General features: G+C 39.8%; 1 protein-coding gene across 1 annotated transcript in view; it reads right to left on the reverse strand.

Moving 5' to 3' along the window:
* Positions 1–24,831, reverse strand: part of MAP3K15 (mitogen-activated protein kinase kinase kinase 15) — a 99,795-nt gene that overhangs the window by 27,155 nt on the left and 47,809 nt on the right. Inside the window, exons 7-14 of the mRNA XM_054581002.1 lie at positions 24,049–24,219; positions 19,263–19,375; positions 18,876–19,035; positions 15,892–16,042; positions 14,332–14,439; positions 4,164–4,213; positions 1,937–2,032; positions 267–354 (exon numbers count right to left, since the gene is read on the reverse strand). Of these exons, the coding sequence (XP_054436977.1) occupies positions 267–354; positions 1,937–2,032; positions 4,164–4,213; positions 14,332–14,439; positions 15,892–16,042; positions 18,876–19,035; positions 19,263–19,375; positions 24,049–24,219 (937 nt within the window). The remainder of the gene's footprint in view (positions 1–266; positions 355–1,936; positions 2,033–4,163; positions 4,214–14,331; positions 14,440–15,891; positions 16,043–18,875; positions 19,036–19,262; positions 19,376–24,048; positions 24,220–24,831) is intronic.

A 24,831-nucleotide genomic window follows, 5' to 3' on the forward strand; every position in this document is an offset into this window, starting at 1 on the left:
AGGTTGTGCACAACAGGAAATTTTAGTCTAATCCATGCCAAACTCTTCTTAAATATGCTAGCTCAGAGGATCCCCAAATAAGGTTTTTCTATAGAGAGGCATTAAACGTAATCTCTGAAAGTCATGGTTAGTGATGGTTAGTTTCTTCATAAATGAGTATTTTTAAATACACATATAAAAAATTTCACACAAAATGGGGCATTTTCTTTAAGCATCAAAGATACAATAAATTACTTTTTCCATGTTCTAGGTCTTCCATGACTCACCTCTAAGGTGTCCCCACCTGTCTGTCCCTCCAGTTCCACTATATTCTCCTCTGCACTGGTTATCATCTCTTTGACCAAAGAGCAAAACCTGGAACAGCAAATGTCACAAAGATGCTGCTAATTATGATCACTTTTGTTCCCTACCTTTACTTTACCTTCTTACATTAAACTGCAATTAAATATAAACCAGCCTTTTACAAGTTCATGGAACAATCAATCCACTCCCTGATTAGACATGGTACTTTAATGATTATCTAATCTAGTTCAAATACCCACATGATACTTGAATGCCCTCTATATAGTATCCCCACAAGTTGGTGAGTTGATGCTTGACCACCTCCAGTGACAGGTAACTCTTTACCTCACAAGGAAGCTAATTCTTTGAAAAACTCGAGAAATGCTTCACTTATACTGAACTAAGGCTTCTTTATGTGGGTGTTACCCACAGATTCCTTAGAATTAATCCCCTTTCTACAGAACAGCCTGTTAGAAAAGTACATAATTTTATTATGTCCCTATAAGTCTTTCCCCCTTGTTCCCTCAATGTTTCCCCCAAGACTTGTTTGTGAGTCATTACACTAAGAGGTAATTCTTCAAAGGTGTCCCTGTAATACTCTCCAAGTCTGGCCCTGTGACAAGTGTTCTAGGAACACTTTTTAACCAGTGCTAAGGACAGTGGGACCATCATCTTTTCAAGTTGTAGACACTCTAGTTATTGGTAAGAAATAAGGTCTTGTACAAGGGAGATGTGAGAAGAAAATGCATAAGGTGGCCTCATTCTATTGACACAGATTAAGCTTAATTATCAACTACTACCCATATATCTTTCTCACAAATGCTACTAGGCCATATCAGCTACTCCCTAAACTTGGGTAGTAGTTTATCTGCATACAGGTGATTTGACTCTGGTAAGATGGCAGGGAAGAATATTGTACAAGTTAAAAGTAATTTCCACAAGTCTGGTAGTTCCTCAAAAGGTTAAACAGAGTTACTATAAGACCTAAGAAAACAGAAATTTGGCTCCAGGGGAAATGAAAACATGTCCACACAAAAACCTGCACACAAATATTCATAGCAGTATTATTAATAATAGCCAAAAAAGTGAAAACAACCCAAAATGCCTTTACCTGATAAACAGATAAATTAAATGTGGTCTATCCATACAATGGAATACTATTCAGTCACAAAAGGGAATGAAGTACTGGTACATGCTACAACACAGATAAACTTGAAAACTTTGTATTAGTTGGAAGAAGCCAGTCACAAAAGATCACAACCTGTATTTTATTTATATGAAATGTCAAGAATAGGCAAATCTACAGAGACAGAAAGTAGATTAATGGTTGCCTGGGGCTAGGGTTAGAGGGAAAATGGGGAGTGACTGTTAGTAGATACTGAGCTTCCTTTGGGAGCAATGAAAATATTCGAAAAATAGATTGTGGTGATGATGGCAAAACTGTAAATTTACTAAAAAAGATTAAATTGTATACTTTAAATAGATGAATTGAATGGTATGTGTATCTTATCTCAATAAAGCTGCAAAAACAATTTTCATAAGTTAAAACTTCAGGAAAGGCAGTAGAGCAAATAAGTACTTTCACAAGAAAGGCCTTTTAAAAAAATTATTCACCATAATTATATTGCAAATATTTGAATCATCTATAACTCACCTACTACAGTGCTCTTTGGTGGAAAAGTAGATTTGAAAGTCATCAGAATTTCCATGAACATAAAGAAAACAATATCGTTCATCAAACCTGGATATGCTGTAAAAATTCAAAACATAAGAATGCTTCTAATATATGTGATGATATTAATTTTAACATTTTGAGAAAAATCTAGTAACAGATTTTCTTCCATTTTACAAATTTTTAAGAATCATTGTTTTAACAAATACCCTCAAAATTTGACATTTCTCTATGAAATTTAAATAGTGGGACATTTATCATATGTTAGAGTTTGTATTCATTAACTGACTTTATTATGTATCAAGAACTTACTATATATTCAGTGCTAAGCAAAGCATATGGGCAGCAGAAAAGGGAATAAAATGTGGCCTCTGTCCTCAAGAGCTTATAATTTTACAAAAAAAAAAAAGACAGGAAAGGTATTTATGAAATAATTTATCATAATAAATGAATTTCTCGATTTCAAAAATATCAGGACACAGTGTTTGTAGCCATACAAGGGAAGGAGAAATAAACATGGTATCTTAGCTCAAAAAAGGCTTTTAAATGTTACCTGGTCCATCCCTACCCAAGGTCTGGATCTGAGTCTACAGTGCCTTTAAGAGGTAATGTACACATGGATGTGTTAAAGAGGTAATGTGTACATCCAGTGACAAAAAAAATCACCACACTCCATGTGCTGATGGATTTCACTGCTAAAAAGTTCTTTACCCACACCAAAGCCACACAATGGCCCTCATTTTGCCCATTCTAAATGATCTCTTCCTGGGACCCATAGCTCCTTGACCATTCTTCATATATTATCAATTATATGACAAATACTGAGTTGAAACAGCTTAAGCTGTACAGGGTGATTCAAAAAGAATTAAAACTAGGTTATACATGAGTAAATTTTGAAAACCAAGCCATAAAGAACTACCAGTTAGTTGGATAGCAATGAAAATGTTCAACATATGCTCTTCATGTCAACATTGGTCCCAGGGTCTGATTCACCCAGGGCCCTTTGAACATTCCTGTTGATGGTGGAAATGGCAGCAAGAGGTATCTCTATGAGAGGGTACAAACAAAAGTTTCTTGACTACGTGTTCTCATACAACTTAGTTACTAATACATTTTTGAAAATGTTCAACACTTTTTTAATTATCTTATATTTTCTGAATAGTATTCTTCAAATACCCTACTCTGTTCTTAAGTCATTTCTCCCCCTTTAAAGCAACAAACATTATCCTAATTTAAACACTGATATGTTTAGGACAGGATCATACTGTGTCTGGAGGTAACAGGTGATTCACTCAGTGGCCTGTGGACTCAGAATCAGAGAAAAGACATAGAGCAGTAGTTCAAGACCCTGGTTTGATGGAAACTAGAAGAAACTGAGACCTAGAGAGGCTGAGTGACTTTCCCAAGGTCAAGCACCAAAAGAAGGATTACAACTCATATCGACTTCAGACCTGCATCCACTCTTGGATGTGTTGGCAGGGTGAGACTCAGAGTGTAGCCATGTGGTTTAGGCCCAAACAGTTGCCACTTCTGACCCAAAGAGCATGCATTACACCTCTCCTCAGAACACACTGCCCCACTCCCTCATTAATAACAATGTCCAGGAGACCTGAGCCAAAGGTCATTACCAAGTAACTCCAAACTCTAGTTTGGGGTGGAGGTGGGGTCCCTGAATACTCTCACATTATTGGATTAAAGAAGAAACACTTTCTCTTTCTACAGATATTTTTTAAAAGTTTGAGACAACAGAGTTTGGTCTGTTGCATACAAAGAAAACTACTCTGTTATAAAAAGAAGCCCTTACTAGCAATACATTATGAACAAGCTCAGACAGGGCAACCAAAGTGAAAATAGTCCATTTTGGAGTCCTTTAAAAATTACAACATCACACATATAAGTGGAAACATTAAAGTAATAAAACATTATTATTATCGGAAAAAATCATTATCATTTATCTGTATTTAAAAAAATAATTAGCCCTGGCTGGTGTGGCTCAGTGGATTGAGTGCCGGACTGCGAACCAAAGGGTCACCGGTTTGATTTCCAGTCAGGGCACATGCCTGGGCTGCAGGCTGGTCTCCAGTAGGGGTCATGTGAGAGGCAACCACACATTGATGTTTCTCTCCTCTTTCTCCCTCCCTTAGCCTCTCTCTAAAAATAAATAAATAAAATCTTTAAAAAATAATTGTATTTTCTTTTATGATCTTACCTTATTCCCTTAATGGAAGCAGCTGTAAAATTCCATTCATGGATTTGCTTCTGCAGGTATCAAATACAAAAGTCAGTACCTTGATTTTTTCCATACAAAGAATCATTTTTTGGTTTTATTCTATGGTCAATCACTTCTGCTATTCTACTTTCAATAGAGGTTTAAGGGTTAGAACAATATATTTGGCATAATTTAGAACACCAGAAACATTTTCTAATATATTACAAAAATTCATTTGTTATCTCTAATCCAGTTTAGAGCCAATGATCTAAATTTGAAATAGAAACACTAAGCACATAGTAAGTACACAGTGATTGGCCTTTCATCATCTGTCAACATAGCAGCAAAACTCTAAAATGAGCATAAGAATAGTCCACCTAAGTTGAGTCACCTGAAAAAAAGTTTGGAGAAGCAAGAATGCGGAAGAAGACACCCGTCAGTGTTCACCAATCTTTATTGCTTTTTCTCCCTGAGCACATACCTAGAATATTTTTCGTAGCCTCCCCTGCAGCTAGATGAGGCCATAGGATAACATTCTGACCAACAGGATGTAGGAGAAGTGGTGTGCATTACCTGCAGGCCTGGCAAATAGCACCCTCCACAGAAATACTCTATATTATCTTTTCCCATTCACTACAAGATGGAATGGGGACCCAACCAACCTGGATAGGACATGAGACAGAGATATACTTTTATCATGGAAATACACTAATATTTGGTGGCTATTTGTTTTAGCAGCTAGCCTACCATGACTAACTAGATTTTCAATTTGTGCAAGACATGCTTTTAAAAAATAACGTTGTCCCCTCCCTCAACCACTATTCCCTGTTCTTAAATTTTGCACAAAACTCAGCCTTAGAAGGAATGTCCAAAATCCCAGTGTCTGAAGAGCCATAGACTACAGCACCAATACATCACAATAAATTTTAAACAAGAAAATACATTTGGTTAGTGTAAGGAATGTCGTAAGTGACCAAACAGCTAAGCCCCCTAAATAAGAGAAGTATAAGATCCAAATGACGGAACATTATGGCTCAGGAGAACAGCCACAAGCAGTTGTATGACAAATTTCTTGCCATCCAGAAGACATAACAACAGAAACAGCTGGGAGGATGATTCCTGATGGGAGAAGATCCATTTGTACATGTTGATTAAGCACCTACTATGAACGAGGCAAGGTACCAGCACTGAAGACATGACAGAGAACAAAGTCCATGTTCCTATGGTGCTTACGTTAGAGTGAGGGAGATGGACAATAAATTCCATAACAAATTAATGACGTGGTGGAGGATGAAAAGTGCTACCGAAGGGAAGGGAAGGGAAGGGGGAAGGGGGAAGGGGGAAGGGGGAAGGGGGAAGGGGGAAGGGAAGGAAAGAAAGAAATGAAGGGAAGGGAAGAGGGAAGGGAGGAGGGAAGGGAAGGGAAGAAAGAAGGGAAAAGAGAAGGAAAAAGGAAAGGAAGGAAGGAAAGAAAATGAAGAGAAAGGAAGGGAGGGAGGGAAGCAAGCAAGCAGGGATGAGCATTAAGGTGGGACAGAAGGTCATGATGCTAAATCAGATGTTCAGGGCAAGTCTCTCTGATGACTTCTGAACAAAAAACTTGGAGGTGAAAGAGTAAGCCATGCAGACATCTGGGGGAACAGTACCAGGCAGAGGAAAGAGCACATGCAACGGCCCTGAGGTAGCAGTGTGCTTGGCATGTTTGGGGACCAGCAAGGAGGGGTCTGAGTGGAATGGGTGATGGGAGAGTGGTAGAGGAAGCTGGAGAGTTCATGAGGGAGATCATGGCTCCAGGTTCCCCCAGGTGCCACTCGGCTTCTGCCCTGCTACCCCCAGAATGCAGACTTTTGAGGAGGAATCTTGGCTGTCTGTGACAATTTTGTGTTAACAGCATGGAATTCTTGTCTAAGTTTGTCCTGTTTCTTTTATATATATATATATATTTTATTGATTATGCTATTACAGTTGTCCCTTTTTTCCCTCTCCTTTATTCCTTTTCACCCTGCACCCCCCTCCCACCAGCATTCCCCCTACCCCACTCAGGTCATGTCCATGGGCTGTACATATAAGTTCTTTGGCTTCTCTATTTCCTATACTATTTTTAACATCCCCCGTCTATTTTGTACCTACTATTTAAGCTTCTTATTCCCTGTACCTTTTCCCCATTCTCCCTCCTCCCCTCTCCCCTCTGATCTCCATTTCTGTGATTCTCTTCCTGTTCTAGTTGTTTGGGCTTTTTTTAGGTTGTTGTTGATAGTTGTGAGTTTGTTGTCATTTTACTGTTCATAGTTTTAAATCTTTTTCTTACATAAGTCCCTTTAACATTTCATATAATACGGGCTTGCTGATCATGAACTCCTTTAACTTTATCTTATCTGGGAAGCACTTTATCTGCTCTTCCATTTGAAATGTTAGCTTTGCTGGATGGAGTAATCTTGGATAGAGGTCCTTGCCTTTCATGACTTTGAATACTTGCCAATCCCTTTTTGCTTGCAAAATTTCTTTTGAGAAATCAGCTGATAGTCTTATGGGAACTCCTGTGTAGTAACTGTCTCCTTTTCTCTTGCTGCTTTTAAGATTCCCTCCTTATCTTTAATCTTGGGTAATGGAATCATGACGTGCCTTGGTGTTTGCTTCTTCGGTCCCAACTTCTTTGGGACTCTTTGAGCTTCCCTGGCCAGTCTATCTCCCTGGCCAGATTGGGGAAGTTCTCCTTCATTATTTTTTCCAAGTAAGTTTTCAATTTCTTGCTCTTCCTCTTCTCTTTCTGGCAATCCTATGACGTAGATGTTGGAATGTTTAAAGTTGTCCCAGAGGTTCCTAAACCTTTCCTCATTTTTTTGAATTCTCATTTCTTCATTCAGTTCTGGTTGAATGTTTCTCTCTTCCTTCTGCTCCAAATCATTGATTTGAGTCCCGGTTTCCTTTTCTTTACTGTTGGTTCCCTGTATATTTTTCTGTATCTCACTTTGCATGGCCTTCACTTTTTCCTCCATTTTGTGACCATACTCAACCAATTATGTGGGTATTCTGATTACCAGTGTTTTGAGCTCTGCATCTGATAGGTTGGCTATCCCTTTGTCTTGCAGTTCTATTTTTGGAGCTTTGATCTGTTTTTTCATTTGGCCTATATTCCTTTTTCTAGGCACACCTGTTATGTTGGAAGGGGTGGAGCCTTAGGTGGCAACCCAGGTTGCTGCCTTGTGACACTGTAAGTGGGGGAAGGGTCTGAGAGGGAACAATGCCGCTTGCTTGACTCCCCGGCTGGCTTTCAGTCACTTGCCCCGCTACCCACAAGCAAATTGGGCCCTTCTGGTCCTGATTTCCAGGTGGGTGGGTTTGTGTACATTCTAGGACCCTGTGGGTCTCTCCAGCAAACTATCCTGTGAGGTTGGGAGTTTCTCCCACTACTGCAACACCCATAGTTTTTTTTAAATTTTTCCAATACATTTGTCTCCATTTACCTGCCACCACTTTCCCCTGCCCCACCCACCCGCACCTTCCCCGCCTCAATCCTTCCCCACTTTGGCTTCATCCATGTGTCCTTCACACCTGTTCCTTGATCTAACCCTTCCTCTTCCCCTCCCTCCTGTCCCCATCGGTTTCTTCTTTCTTTAAATGTTTCTGGTCATATTTTCCTTGTCTGCATGCTTTGCTGATTAGGTTCCACTTATAGGTGAGATCATATGGTATTTGTCTTTCACTGCCTTATTTCACTTAGCATAATGCTCTCCAGTCCCATCCATGCTGTAGCGAAGTGTAGTAGCTCTTTCTTTCTGCTGTGTAGTATTCCACTGTGTAAATGTACCACAGGTTTTTGATCCACTCATTTACTGATGGGCGCTTAGGTTGCTTCCAGCACTTGGTTATTGTCAATTGTGTTGCTGTGAACACTGCGGTGCATAGGTTCTTTTGAACTGGTGTTTGGGATTCTTAGGGTACAATCCCAGCAGTGGAATCGCTGGGTCAAAAGCCACTTCCATTTTTATCTTTTTGAGGAAATTCCAAACTGTTTTCCACAGTGGCTGCACCAGTCTGCATTCCCACCAACAGTGTACTAGGGTTCGCTTTTATCCACAACCACACCAGCACCCGTTGTTTGTTGATTTATTTATGATGGCCATTCTGATTGGTGTGAACAACCACAGTTTTTTACAGTCAGAGGTTTTGAGGTTTGCTTTTCCTACACTGGAACCCTGGACTGCGCAGTTTGTCTCGCTTCCCGGCTGTTCCTCCCAATTTATCCACATGCAAATGGGGGACTGCCCAGTCTGCCAGCTGCCACCTTTCCTACCTGGTCCTCCAGCAGCTGCCTTGCCACATGTCCTCTCCACCCCGGCTGCCCATCTCTGCCCCTCCTTCCAGGCTGGATGAATGTTTCTTTTTTAACTCCTTGGCTGTAGGAGTTCCCTCCAGCTTGATTTTCTGGCAGTTTTGGTTATTTTTTATTTTTAAATTTGTTGTCCTTCTTTTGGTTGTGCAAGGAAGCAAAGTGTATCTACCTACACCTCCATCTTGGCTGAAAGTCCCTGTCCTGTTTCTGACATAAGTATAAAAGGTACCCCAATAAAGGGCTTCCCAAAACCTGCAGTCCTACCTGTGTGGACAGGGTTGGTGGCTAGTATGTGCCTGTTGGTGACTTTGAGGCCCATGAGGAGTTGAGGAAGAAATGCTACATTTTTTCCTTCCCTGTGCAGCCTCCTTGTATCAGTGTGTTGTGTACAGCTTGTGCCATCTTGGGATGCACATCTCTTCCCAATCCCATGTTCGGTGATTCAATGAAGCTTTTTAAAAACTGACCATGGTTTTCACAGAAATTGAGGTTTTCATGCTATATCACAGAAATTAGCAAACATGACAAATCAGCCCTCTTCTCCCGTGTCCCTTGGGAAGTTTGTTGTTAAACCTTGACCAATGTAAGTTCCTGAACACTTAGCTAATAAACCACAACTTAATCTCATCTTACAGCAATGCTGTGTGGGGGTGAAAGTATGATCTCTTCCACCAGCCATAGCCCACTGGGGAAAAAAATGCAACATTGTGTAGAGAAATGTCATTTAACTGGATGCCAGTGATTTTCAACCATTCTCATGTCATGGCATACATAAATTAATTACTAAAATTCTGTGGCACAACAAAAAATATATTTTTTGCTGATCTGACAAAATTAGGTGTATTTTTGATTCATTCACATTGGATGGCTGTTGTGTTGGTTGTTCTTATTTTTTTATTTGACAATCTAAGGGAAAAGAGGTCAGTGCACCTGACTAAAGTCAGGTACTGCATGTTTTAAAAGTTCCTTCAGCACCCCAGTGTTCCTCTTGTGACACACCAGGGTGCTGCAGCACACTATTTGAAAATTGCTGCTCTAGGCCAATCTGCTTGCTTTCACAATCTGCAGAATTTCAAAACTGCACATGAAGGCAAAAGCAAAGGCTTCCTCTCAAATAAAAAAGACAATTTATATATGTCTTAGACATTTGCTCTGACAACTATAAGCACTTGTGTAAAACATTTCATCAGTCAAGGAAAACTAACAGTTGCTGCTTATGTAGTTTTTTTCCATTTCTTATTATATACCACATGTAAACAAAGTAAAACATTTACAACTAGTAAGCTATTGTAGTATATGTACCAATGGAAACTTCCACTAAGGGTCAGCAACCATTATAAGATTCAAATTAAGTGGGCAAAGTCTGTAGAATTCCATGAGACCAAAATCATTTGTATGAAGAGTCATTTTAGTAGAATTAGTTTTTCTACAAGTACTTCTCAAAATATGGGGTATTTTGTACCTATATCAATGGAATAGTGAGATTACAAGTTAAAATTTTGAAAATTCTCTTGTATCACAGTGGCATCAATGAGACAAAGAAAAAAAGAAAAGTTGGTCTCTAGTATGGAAATTTCAACACCAAGAATAGGGTGCTTCATGGAGATAGTGCCTTGAGATGGGCAAAAGGAAGCACAAACAGGGCTTTGGGGCACGGGTGAAGTCTCTTTCTTGACCTGTACCAAGTACCTAAATGTGTTCACTTAGTCCAAATCCACAATTTATGATTGATACACATTTTTGTGTATATGTAATACTAATAAAAGATTAAAAAAACCAAAGTGGCAAATTTAATAGAAACACATGCATTCTTTTTTTAAAAATTTAATCTTTATTGTATTTTTTTAAATACATGCATTCTTCAAATGAGGTATATCTGTATGTAAACCATGCATGCATTTTATTGTATCTTTAATTTTTCTCTTTTGCACTCAAATATTTAACACACACAGGGCAGGGGGGAAAATCCCAAGCACATTATGGCAGTTCATCTTCACTAATGGTTGCTGACTCTATCATCAATGAGAAGGAGGTTGCTTCTTTGTTAAATATTACGCAAGTTTACTGGGTTTGGCTTGTGTTATGGACAAATATCTGTGTCTCTGAAAATTCATCTATTGCAGCCCTAACCCCCAATATGATGGCAATTAGAGGTGGGGCCTTTGGGAGGTGATTAGGTCATGAGCGTAGAGCCCTCATGATAGGATTAGTGCCCTTATAAGAAGAGATAGGAGAGTTCTCGTGTGCTCTCATCTTAAGTAGACTAAGACAACTTGAGATGTCATTTATAACTATTTCTTTTTTATACCTTTACTGAGATATAATTGATATATTAAAAACTGCACAGCTCCTGGGCAAGATGGTGACATAGGCAGACATGGCTTGCCTCTTCACACAACACATCACAATTACAACTAAAATATAGAACCACCATCACTCAGGAACATCAGAAATTGAGTGGAATAGAAGCCTTACAATTACAGAATTGAAGAAACCACATTCATCCAGACTGGCAGGAAGGGCACAGACGTAGAATGGGCTGGCCCCATACCCACGTGGATAAAAATTCAGGAGGGATCTCTCAGTAGTGAGGAGTCCCTGACCCACACCATGCCCCCTGGCCCAGGATTCTAGTTCCAGGAAGATAAGTCCCCACAACTTCTAGCTGTGAAAACCAACGGGAATTGAGTCAGTGGAGGAAGTTGCTGGAGTCCTAAGCAGCTCCTCTTAAAGAACCCACACATGGACTCACCTACTCAGACTCACTCCCTCTGAGCTCCAGCACCAGGTTGGCAGCTTGAAGGGTACCAGTGGTATACAGGGAGAGACTGAAGTGTCTGGTACTGGGGTGAGCAGAGGCCATTGTCTCTTTGCTGAGCCCTCCCCCCAAAGAGCTGGTAAGCTGTTGGTCCTCCACAGAGGGCAGAGGTTGGTGGTCATTGGTCACAGCCAGTCCTTGCAGCTGACTGGCCTGGGTAAATCCCTCTCATTGACCTGTCAACAGCAACCAAAGATCAACTACAAGAGGAGGGTATACTCAGCCCACACAAAGGATGTACCTCAAATACTCAGCTTAGGTGATGGAGGAGGCTGTGCCACTGAACCCAACAGAACACCTACCACATTAGGCCACACTATCAAGACACAGGGTCAAAGTAGCTCTACCTAATACAAAGAAACAATCACGGGGAGGCTGCCAAATTGAGGCGACAAAGAAACGTGGTCCAAATGAAAAACAGAGCAAAACTCCAGAAAAAGAGGTAAACAAGATGCAGATAAACAATCTGTCAGATACAGAGTTCAAAACACTTGTTTATAAGGACACTCAAGGAACTTAGTGAGGACCTCAGCAGCATAAAAAAGACCCAGTCAGAAAAAAAGGATACGTTAATTGAAATAAAGAACAATTTACAGGGAAACAACTGTAGAGTGGATGAGGCCGAGAATCAAGTCAATGATTTGGTACATAAGGAAGCAAAAAACAGCTATGCAGAACAAGAAAAAAGAATTCAAAAGATGAAGGTATTATAAACAGCTTCTAGGACAACTTTAAGAGGTCCAACTTTCATCTCATAGGGGTGCCAGAAGGAGAAGAGCAAGAGCAAGAAATTGGAAATCTAACTGAAAAAATAGTGAAAGAAAACTTCCCTAATTTGGTGAAGGAAATAGACATGCAAGTCCAGGAAGTACAGAGAGTCCCAATTATGAAGGATGCTAAGAAGCCCACTCCAAGATGCATCATTATGAAAAGGTCAAAGGTTAAAGATAGACTCCTAAAAGCAAGACAAAATAAGTTACTGGGAGGTTGCCAGATTGCGGGGGGGAGGGGGAGAATGGGTGAAAAGGTGAGGGAATTAAGAAGTACAAATAGGTAGTTACAGACTAGCCATGGGGATGTACAGTATAGGAAATGGAGTAGCCAAAGAACCTATATGCATGACCCATGGACATGAACAATGGTGGGGGGATTGCCTGAGGGAGTGGCGGGGGCTGGATGGAGGGGAGCAAAGGGGGAAAAATCAGGATAACTATAATAGCATTATCAATAAAATATAATTTAAAAATAAATTTAAAAACTGTACATACTTAATATGCATAACTTGATGAGTTTGGATGTATGCAAACACCACTGATATCATCGCCACAATCAAAGTAATAGATGTAGCCATCAACCCTCAAAGTGTCCTTCTGTCTCTTGGTTTCTGTTTTTATTTGTGTGAGTGCATTAAGAACACATAATGTGGGATTTACCCTGTTCAATTTTGAAGTGCATAATACCATACTGTTAACTACAAGCACTATGTTGTATAGCCGATGGCTGCAATTTATTTATCTAGCATAGCTAAAATTTCACATCAACTGAACAATGGGAAACTGTATCCTTACTACTTCTAATAAGGAATTTGTAATATGATTTTGAGCCTCTGCTTATTGTCCAGTGTTGCGCATTTTTATTTTTTAAGATACTGCTTCTCAGTTGATTAAGATAATTTTTCTACACTCTTGTCTCCAGGGAAAAAAATAATCCTTCTTTGCCAAGTTAATGGCAGAACTCTGCACATGCCATTAAAACATATACATAGCAAATAAATCTATCTAACGCATTTGTCAAAGGTGCTACATCTTTTTATTACAAAATATTAAAGAAAAAAAGCTAGTGAAGTGCTTTAGACACATAGATATGAAAATACAGCTGTTATCACAAATATCAGGCCTGACCAAACATTTTTATAATCTCTTTAATGGGCAATTAAATTCAAATGTTTCCTCTCCTATATGGTTGCTTTGAGTAAAACTGGAAAGTTCAAATTTGACAGCAGCTATTGAAGTTTAAACATGTGCAGTCCTGAACTCAGCAGGTCTATTCTATTTCTGGGAATCCCTGCTCTGGAAACAGCTATACAAGTGTAGTAGTGTGTAACCACCAGAATGTGCACTGGTGTATCTACTATTGGGTAGAAAGCAAAACAGACCTAAATCAGCAGGGAAAGTGGTAAAATAAATTATGGTTCATCCATACTCGAAAATGCACCACATGATATGAGGATGTCAGGAATATTACGCTTAAAAAATCAGGTGGATCAGCGTGTGCATATAATGTATGGAGGTATACACACATTATACACATATAAGTCAGTTTAGAAAAAAGATATAGATGGGTAGCCACTAAATCATTGGGGATGGGAATGGGGACCAGGTTTAAGAGATTTGTAGGGACTTTTCTTTTACTCCTTATCTACGTCCTCATGGTATAACGTTTTTCCAACAAGTCTGTATTCATTTATATATACATATATATAAATACATACAATATATGATATAAATACTGTATTTTGCTGTATGTGGTGCACACTCATGTATTAATGCACACCCACATTTTTGGTCCAAACTTTAAGGAAAAAAAATCTTTCATTTTAATTTTTTAATTCAATTTTTATGTATTTATATTTAAGTACTTGTTTTTTTTGTATTATAAAGGAATTTTAGCACTTATTTTTTAACATATTATGGTACAAGAAATTTTATGTAACAAATAATAAGAACAGATACAAGGTATTTCAGGTACTACCCATGTATAATGCGCATCCATATTTTTCTCTCAAAAATTTGGGCAAAAAAAGTACACATTATACACAGCAACATGTGGTATATAAAATGGAAAAACCTGCCTCTTTTCTTTCATCTGTGGTCACTCTCACATCTACTCCCATAACCCAGAAGTTAGGCACAGCTACCTGTTCTTTCAAGGACAACATAGACTCTTCTACTTAAGAATCAAATCTTTGATTAAATCATACAAAATAAAGAGAGAGCTATTGGTGATCTTTTTCTTACCATTTCTGTGGGTGAGACATGCCACAGAGAAACTGTCCTCTCTTCAGCTTCACTGTTTACAGAGACATATGAAGGCCGATAGACTTTGGATGGTTCTAGCACCAAAACCTAGAAGAAGAACAGATTTCTGTAATGTACAGGAATACACAACGTAGGTCGCCCTGCCCACTGAGGAAGTGGGAAGCTGTGCATTCCACAAACACACATGAAGGACCTGTACAGTGTGTCAATGCTGCTCTAGGACCCATGGACACAGTAGCCCACAACAGAAGTCCCTGCCCTCAGGAGGTCTATGCTTTAATGGGGCAGATAAAGGAACAAACAGATAGGGATATGCAATATAGCATCATATAGAACTCTGAAGAAATTAAGGCAGAATTAAGGTGAGAGCAGGGGCAAACTTCTTCAGACAGGGCAGTCAAGAAAGGCCTTCTTGGGAAGGTGATAGAAAAAAGAGGAATGTTGCAGTTCTTCAGAGAAATGAGAAAGTAAACTGGGTGATCACAGATAGGTACCAAGTCTAAAAAATGCAAGGGGATGAAGAGTGAGGTGACATCAGTCATGTTTTATCTTGTTGGGGTAGAGAGGGGGAGGAAGGGAAGGGGCAGGGAGACAATACGGGAAGGAGATAGGAAGTGAATTTCCAAAGCAAATAAAGCAATATGTTTAAGACTGCTAAACCTAAGTGGAGATTACCCAAGTGTCTGCCCCATTATTTTTTCCTACCTTTCAGCAGGTTTAAAATATTTCATAATTTTAAAAAAGATTTTAATATTTATCGCCTAGGAACAAAATTATCATAATCATTTCAAATAAATTAATCTTTTATTAGTTGTTTAATGAGATTCTTGAATGCTACATATTCACAAAATCTCATGGCATAAATATGAAATGTAAGTTCAATTTCCAGAATGCTCAGATATCTTACTTATGCCTTCTTATGATATGGTCATAAAACTGCAACAAAAACTCACTAAAATGATAAAAAAAAATTTTGCTTTTAAATAAGGTTTTAAAAAGTAATTTGTGGCACTAAAGCAAATCAGAGCTAAACAGGAAACAAGCTTTGAATTCCAAAATTTTACTATTAGTACTGCATTGTTCTAGAGCAGCGTTTCTTCACCTAGGCACTACTGACATTTCGGGATAGGTAATTCTGTTTGGGGAGGTGGAATTGTCTTTGGCATCTGTGGCCTCAACCCCATGAGCTGCCAGTTGCAACACCTTTCCCACAATTGTGACAATCAAAAATGTCCCCAGACATTGCCAAATGTCTTCTGGGAGGAAAAAATCACATCCAGTTGAAAACAATTTTAGACGATACAGTATTTATTGAAAAAAATCCACATATATCTGGACTCGCACAGCTCAAACTCATGTTGTTCAAGAATGAACTATGCAGCCAACTTTTTCTAGTAAGTTGACCTATCACTCGATTCCACATAAGACTGATGAATAGCTTAATATTTTAAATTACTCTTACAGTTTTTTCCTTGCAGTAATGAACACCAATCCCCAGTTTCTTTTTTATCTCAAAGGAATGAATTTAGCATTTCTTACTGGAAATCTGACTCCATTAGGAACTTTGTTTGTCGCTGCGAAAATGATATCTAACCAGAAGTTAAGTCGTTCTCGCCGGGGTGAATGTTCGATAATAGGTTTCTTGAAGCGCAGAATTAAAAACAAATTCTGGACTAGTGATCGCAAGTACCTGGGAAAAATCACAAGCATCAGTAAATTAGATTCCCAAAGAAACTGAGTTCAATTATACTCCCTTCAAAAGAAGTTTCCTGAAAGTTTTACTTAAATTCGTATTGTGCAGTGAGTGCTTCTTAATCATTTGGCAGCCATACACTTAAAAGAAACCCAAATAGTGGGCAAAATAAGCTTGCTCAACAAAATCATACAATACGACATTTTACCAACAATGGTCTAAACCTCAATTTTGGGACACAGTGTTCAGAGACTGACAAGCATTTGCTAACTGTTCGAAATAACAAGAGCAAGTAGTTTGAATTTCAAAACAACTGCAAAATAACAAGATTTCAAACTCACTGTCTTTTTCTTTAATTCAACTTTTTATTTTGAGGTAATTGCAGATTTGCATATGGTTGTAAGAAATAATACCAAGAACCATGTACTCTTGCTTTGGCCCAGTTTACCCTACTCCAATGGCAACACCTGACTGAATTCTAGAGCAGTATCACAGTCAGGATATTGGTCTTGATACAGCCAAGATGGAGAGTACTTCCAAAGCCACAAGGATCCCTCTTGTTTCCCTTCTATAGCCATGTGTACATCCCTCTCATGCCCAACTCCTCCTGGACCTTTGGCAATCACTAATGTAAAATTCATTGTCTTTTCTTTAAAAAAAATTCGATCTCAGCAGGTAGATTTTAATGTTATGAGATCTTGAATCTGACCACATCTTTACTCTCCTCAGGCAAGATGAAGTTTTTGAAACATAATTGCCCGGCAGTGGTGGTCACATTTTCTCTGGCACTGAAGTGGGACAGGTCAGGTGAAAGCATCAGAGTATTATTTTGCCCTTTGAGGATAGTCTGGAGTTATCCTGGGAAGACAGAGCAGTTAGACTCTGAATGACTTGCTTGAGCACTGTGCAGTACAGGATTAACTCAGCCAGCCTGGGTTGTCCAAACTCTACACATTCCAAAGAAAGATCTGGCCTTAGATTGGCTGCAGGAAAATCACCTCTAAGTCCTGGGAATAGCCTGCATTATAAAAGCCTTGGGCAATGCCAGATAGTTTATATTAATAATATGATTTATGTTGGGGGATTTGGGCAATGCTGCATCGGTGTGATCTCCAGAGAGGTTGGGGACTCAGTGACTAAGGTCAGTCACATGGGTACTCCATGTCTACGTGACTGACCCCAATAAAAACCCTGTATAGCATGACTTGGTGAGCTTCCCTGGTTCACAATACATTGGGCATGCTGTCAGGCATTGTTTGAGAAAATTACCATAAACTCTGTCCATACAACTCCAACAAGAGAGGACAACTGGAAGCTTGTGCCTGGTCTCCCTGGCTGTGGCTTTTGCCTTTGCTGATTTTAATCTGTATCCTTCTATACAGTATAACAGCTTTTCTGAGGTCTGTGAGGCCTTCTAGCAAACCATGAACCTGAGGGTGGTCTTGACCCACAACAGTAGGTATCAACACTGTAATGTAGCCCAAGCTCTGATGTAATCGGAATGTATTGAAGCCTCCGGCCTGCTCTCCAAAAAGTCAGCTAAAATCATGATTCTGGAACATCAGCCACTCGGGGAGAGCTAGAGGCTCAGCCTGCCTCTGCATTCTCTCAGCCTCAGAGTAACTTTCCAGAGGTTGGCATGGTTTGGGGACCAAATTTAAGTCCTTCAAACTGGGAAGAAATGAGGTAAAACTAGATGTGACTGAAGAGATTCGTATACTTCAGAGTCCAGTTTGGCCCACTGGGCTGGGAAATAAGAGTGGGAAGATCAACACAGGTTATTAAAAGGAAAAAACTTTAAATTGTGCAAGTAATTCAGATGTATCTTCAACAAGTCAGAAAATAGAGATAAGGGAAAAAACATTAAAAACGTATAAGGCTATCACCCTGAAATAACCACTGTCAATATTTCAGAGAAAACCATCATTCATTATTTATTCATTAAAACAAGTATCTACTGAGCATCTACTATGAAAGAGTAGCAATCAATGAAATAAGCACAATTCTAAGGGAGCTTAATGTCTATTGGGAAAGTCAGGTATTACCTAACTCGCTCAGACCTTTTTTTTTTTTTTTTTGAGTCACATACCAAATACATATTTTTAATTAAGATAAGTCCATATAGAACAGTGGTTCTCCAAGTGTGGTCCCCAGACCATCAGCATCAGTTTGTAATTTGTAAATGCAAATTCTCAGACCCCACACTAGACCTTTCGAATCAGAAATCCTAAGGGTGGGCCCAGCAATCTGTTTTTTAATCAACACAGGTGATTCTAATGCATGCCAAAGCTGCTGGCTTTTCTTACTCTATGATAAATACATTTCCATGTTTCCAAGTATGGTTTCTTGTACATTTTAATGGCTGTATAACCTAGGACCATAGCTATGCCACATTTTCTCAACCATATGTCTATTATTGGTATTTTAGTTCCAGTTTTCATTTGTGATGAGTGTCTTTTTTCTTGCTGTGTTTTTCAGCTTTATGATCTACCTTCCCACAGAATCACAATACATTCTAGTACCAAAGAATGTTTTGCTCTTGAGGATCTGGATGACCTGAAAAAATTAATAGGACTGAGAGTTTCACCTTGGAGATACAGCATGTAGGGATATATCTTGTGTGTCTGTCTGTCTTCCCTTTCCTTCACATAAAACCAAGTGATCCTTCAGAATTGTTCTTTCTGCCCTAACATTGCTATAATGAAGTCAGAAGGAGAAACATAGAACTTGCTACTGTTTTTTGCATTTAAACCTCTTCTCCCTGGCAGACACGTGTCAGGACATGATCTGATATTGAGGAGGATAATGATAATGCACAGACAGGACTCACCACACTGGAGGCTTCAGTTTGAACAACCTCTCTGCTGCCTGGATGGCCTTCCCGATATTACTGGCCAACAAGCTGACGTTGAAGAACTGACCTACATCCCAGTAATTGTTCATTTTCTCCAAGCACCCTTTTCTTCCCAACAAACTGTTCAGCTGGGCACCTTAAAATATGAATTTTAGATAAAGTTATAAAAATGTTTCTAGTTTCTATCATATTTTGGAAGCCTTTAGAAAGAAGAAAAATGGGCATTTTATTTTGGCTACTGTTTCAGGTGTGCCATCAAAGAGTAACTGTCCTTTTCGAAATATAATGCTAGCTACTTGAACATAATTTTTAATGCTGAACTTGTTACCAAAGCATCCACATTTGCAAAATAAACAGCTTTACCTATATTCCTTAGTTCCGTGGATGTTTCAAATTGCTGTCCAGCGACTGTCAGCAAAACTGCAAGGTTAACTCCGGTATAAAGAGATGACTGGAGCGCGAACCCTTTGCGATACCTGCAATCACAGAACCACCCAGTTCTTAATATATAATCTTACTATGGTAGGAAAAAATGTGTAAATAACGAATGGCACAAACCAACCTTGTAAAAATTTTTACTATTCTAATTTATCGGTTTCCAGCTTTCCCTTCAATCTTTGTAACAACTACATGCAACACTCAAGTATCTTCTTAAAAATTTCACAGTAGCAACACAGGTGACCTACACTAGGGAGTTTAAAATTTTTTCATCAGCCCTGGCTGGTGTGGCTCAGTGGACTGAGCGCCGGCCTGCAAACCAAAGGGTCGCTGGTTCGACTCCCATTGTAGGGCACATACCTGGGTTGTGGGCCAGGTCCCCAGCAGGGGGCATGCGAGATGTAACTACACATTGTTTCTCTCCCTCTCTTTCTCCCTCCCTTCCCCTCTCTAAAAATAAATAAATAAATAAATAAATCTTTAAAAAAAGCAGAAAAATTTTTTCATAAGGATTAAAAACAAATAGAAACCATGATCATTGTATAAAATAAGAAAACTATATTAGTGTACAAAAGAAATTTAAAACTGATTATAACCCTACTCCCAAAAGGAGACCACAATTTGATGTCCAAATCTCATTTTTAGAGGTAGACCCCATTTGTATGTTGAACATTTTTTATTATAAAGAAATTATATCAATTATAGGCTATTTTTCTGCAGGCCATTTGTTTGTTTGCTTATATCACAAAATGTAATCATTTTTTCATGTATGAAGCAGTACTGCCAGAATCCTGGAGCTCAAAGAACTGTAAGAGCAGTGGCATAAAGTGACAGAAGGGCCAGGAATCTATTACATTAGGATAAAGATACAAAACTGTGAATGCCACTTACATACAAAAATGTTAACCATGCCACTTTTAATTCTCCTATTTATTCTTTATTCTATACATAAAAAGCTTCTTTCTCTTCCATAAGTGACTATGAGTAACCATGATGCGAAAAAAGAATCTGATCAATAAAGTATGACAAGGACTTCTAAAACAGAAGTTGTTTTGTCACTAGTGTGTCAAGAGAATTAGATACCAACAAAATACTAACTGTGGAAGTAAGAACTTATTTAAGGCCATTAAAATCTGGTTTTATAAACTTTAGGGCATAATACAAGTACACTCAGAACAGAGGACACTAAGATAGTCCTTCCAACCCCAACCACCAAAATTCCAATAAAAATGAAAAATTTTCCCCCATATGTTTTGGGGATTTTAGTTCTATATCTTACTGTATTTGATTTTTTTTTTCATTTTCTTTTACTATGAGAAGTTATCAGGGAAGAGGGCAGAGTGACTTCTCTATGCCTCTTATTGATAAATCAAACAGGCTCAGCTCGGGGGCAGACAAGACAAACTTGGAGTCAGTATTGTAGTCCTAGGTTTGTCTCTGACCAGCCCGGTGACCTTGGACCAGACCCCTATACCTCCCTGAACCACATGTCCCACATTCGTACTTGAGGGCCTGGGTCAGACAATCCCTAAGGTCTCACCTGAGCCATCATGCCCTGACCAGAAGACTAAGCTTCATATGCTCCTGTACCCACTGCTACTACTTTCTCAAGTGGATGGAGAAAGGATCCTATGACTTTCTTGAAGGAGCCACAGATAGTAATTTCCTGACCTTGGGGTTTAATTCTCGCCCACAATGGTGGGAACACAGCTTCCTATTTTGGCTCTACCAAATGTTAATTTCCCTTCCTTACCCTTCTGTTCCACACCCTGAGTGATTCCTCTCTGCTGTATAATGCATTAGGTACTACTGAACTAAGAATAACACAAGGTCCCTGCCCTCCAAGAACCTATACTATGATAAAGGTGATAAGATCCATACATAATTAGTGAAAATAGAAGCGTGACTGTGATAAATATCCTAAAATCACACAAATACATGTCTAGAGGGACTCACAGAAGACATATGGGGTAATCCTTAGGATCTTCAGAATTGGCATGAAGATGGCTAGAATTATAACAGCAGAGATCTGGAAAGTGAACCCTCAGCATAGAAAATGGTGGGTGGGAGCAGAGACTGGAGTCTGGGGAGCTCCTAAGAACTTCAGTTTAATCAGACATATATCAGGCCACAGAAAACAGGACTAGAGATGAGTTAAGGAAAGTTTGCAGAGCACCCATAACAATGATCTAAGTTTGAATTTTTATTTACTAGGGAATGGGCAGTCATGGTGGGGTCTTTGAGTTTTAGAAGTGTAGGCTTTAGAGAGACCAAGGAGGAAAGCTATATGGGATACTGTTAGAACATTCCTGACAAATAGTAAAACAAAAAAAAAAGGTGCTGATTGGAGGAGGGTGATGGGAAAGGATTGGCAGGGAGTGAGAAAAGACACAGAGAAGGGTTGGCATTGGGGAGCTGGAATTGGGGACTGATTGTGTAAGTTAATGAAACTTATCAAACATCAACTAAAAGTTAAAGTCTAGGAGGCTAAAGGTAGTAAGAAAGCAAGATAATGGAAGCCACACCTTGTGGCGATGAGAACAGTGACTCCACCCTTGGACACGGTTAGTCTCAAATACCAGCACCATCTCAAGGTAGAACAGGTGGACAAAGAGTGGGCAATGTGAGGCCACAGCTTAAAACAGAGGTTGAGCTAAAGACCAGCTAGGGGTCCCAAGATGTGGGACTGGCAAGGATCACCAGGGAAGAGTATGTGGACAGAGAGAAAAGGGTAGAGCAGCGGTCCTCATCCTTTTTGGCACTAGGGACTGGCTTCATGGAGGACAATTTTTCCACAAACCAGGGGTGGAGGGATGGTTTTGGGATGACTCAAGCACATTATATTCAAGCTCATCTCCTGCTGTGTGGCCTGGTTCCTAACAGGCCCCAACCAGTACTGATCCAACAGCCCAGAACCAGTTCATGGCCTGGAGGATGGGGAACCTGGGGGTACAGGACAGAGCCTCTAACATGTATGAAAGGAGAACAAAGATAGATAGATAGATAGATAGATAGATAGACAGATAGATAGATGGATGATAGATAAGAAAAGAAAAAGAAGTAGTCAGAATTAAATCAAAATAGAACAGCAATGCCAAGAGCTCTTGTAATGGAAATGGATAATGTGAGCTGTAGGATCTACCTTCAAAGGACATCCATGTTTTGAATTGGCATTTTCATCACTACAACCCTAGTTCAAGTCACCATCAGCTCTCATTTCATATTGAAATTATTTCAATAGTCTTCTGTTCCCTGCTTCTGCTCTTACCCTTGTGGCAAATTGTTCAATGGCCACAAATTCCTCTCATCCCACTGTGCATGTACCTTTGCAATATGGCTTTGCTATTTCTCCCACCCACACGTAGACTCTTTCTCTACTCCTTTAAACTGTGACAGCCATGTGATTTGCTTCGACCAATAGCATGTGGTAAAATTGGCCTTGCATGAGTTCCTGGTCCTAAGCCTTAAGAAGCTTTGCAGCTTCCACCTTTGCTCTCTCAGGATGCAGCCCACCCTGTGAGAAAGCTGGTATACAAGGATTAGAACCACATGGCAGAGAATGGAGGCTCACCGCCAATACTCAGCACCAGCTGGCAAACATGTGTGAGCCCCTCTTGGACCTTCCAGCCCTCTTACCCTCCAGCTGACTGAAACTTTAGGAGAGAGCCCAGCACCTGGAGAATGGAACCAGCAGAGGTACTGCCTGGCCAATCCACATAATCATGTGAATCACTGTTTAAAGCCACTAGATTTTGGAGTTGTTTCTTATGCAGGAAATGATAGCTGATACACACCCTAAAATGTATTCTTTGCATAACAGTGAGAGTACTCCAATTAAAATGCATGTCAGATCTTCTCACTCCTTTGCTCAGAATACTCCAATGTTGTATTATCTCCTTCAGAATAAAAGGGTCATTTTCCCTCTCATTTCCTGCCACTCTCCACTAATTCGTGCCTATCATCCTTGAGCTTGTCCAGCATGCTTCCTCCTCAGGGTCTTTGTCCTTGCTGTCTCCCTCTACCTGGAACACTTTCTCCACAGTTATCTGTAAGGCTCATTCTCTTACCATCTTTACATCTTTACTCACCTGCATCGACCACCCTACCAAAAATAGCAGACAACTTCTCCCAACCCTCCTTTTCCCCTCCCTGCTTAACTTTTTCCCATAGCCCTCATCATCAGTTCACATCCTATACATTTTATTTTGTTTTTCTGGCTTCCTTTTCCAGTAATGCAAGCTCCATGAGGGCGAGAATTCACATCTGCTATGTGTTTATCCCCATCATCTAGACAAGTTTCTGGCACACAGAAAATCCTCAATAAACATTTGTTGGTTGGTTGGTTGGTTGGTTGGTTGGGTGGATGGATGGATGGGTGGATGGATGGATAACTCACTGAGGAGACAATGCGTTGACAGTGGGAGAACAAGGTTCTGGAAGGAGGAGCTGGGAAAGAGCATGCCGATCCTCCTTTAGACCCCGTGAAAGAGTGACATTGTGGGAAGAATGTCACCAGTAAAAAAACCTGTCTCTTATGGTGTCCTTAGGGAAGAAGGAATGTGGAAATTCCCAAACCACACTTATGGCATGTTCTTTTCCTGCCAGCAAACAAGCATACACACATACATAGGAAAAGATGTGGATTTTTAGCCACTGTAATTCTGTTCTTTGTAGAGATACACATGCTACTGGACTAGGGTTGAGGGTTTACCACTCAATGGCGCTGTCTCTGCTGGCGTAATCTCTGCAGTGTGAATCCAAAAAGATGTCCTTGTAGATCATTCCACACAGGCAGAACATGGCAGAGGATGGGTGATCACAGCTTTGTAGGACCTGGAGTATGACCTGCAGAGACTTTTCACGATCACCTTTGCCATTTCTCCTGAAAGAGTCATGTGATGAGATCATGAATATCTAAATCAACACACAGGAGCATATATACATTCATTCTGTGAGGGGCTGGGCACGAGGACACTGTGCTTTATCAGAAAAAAATCTAAATTATATTTATTTTTCGTATCAAAATGTAACGGCTTCTTAAGATCCGCACCAGACTCCTGGGAAAGATGGAGACATAGGTAAACATGACTCGCCTCTTCACACAACCACAGCAAAAATTACAACTAAACTACAAAACAATTATCACCCAGAATCATCAAAAATCAAGCTGTATAGAAGTCTGACAACCACAGAATTAAAGAAGTCACATTCATCCAGATGGGAAGGTAGGAGGGGCAGAGAAGAGGAAATGTGGAACAGGTGGTCCAACACCCATGTGTGGCAGATAAAAATCGGGAGGGATACTTCGGGAGTGTGGGATCTCAGCCCTGCTCCAGACTGCCCAGCCCAAGGTTCCAATGCCAGGAAGATAAATCTCTGTAATGTCTGGCTGTAAAAATCAGTGGGGGTTGGGGCAGTGGAAAAAACTGTGGGGTTCTCAAGCGTCTCCTCTTAAAGGGCCCGCAACAGACTTAGGACTTACACAGACTCACTC

The sequence above is a fragment of the Pteronotus mesoamericanus genome, unplaced genomic scaffold, assembly GCF_021234165.1.
Source record: "Pteronotus mesoamericanus isolate MK-2021 breed Mesoamerican mustached bat unplaced genomic scaffold, CSHL_Meso_final contig_65, whole genome shotgun sequence".
Lineage (NCBI taxonomy): Eukaryota > Metazoa > Chordata > Mammalia > Chiroptera > Mormoopidae > Pteronotus > Pteronotus mesoamericanus.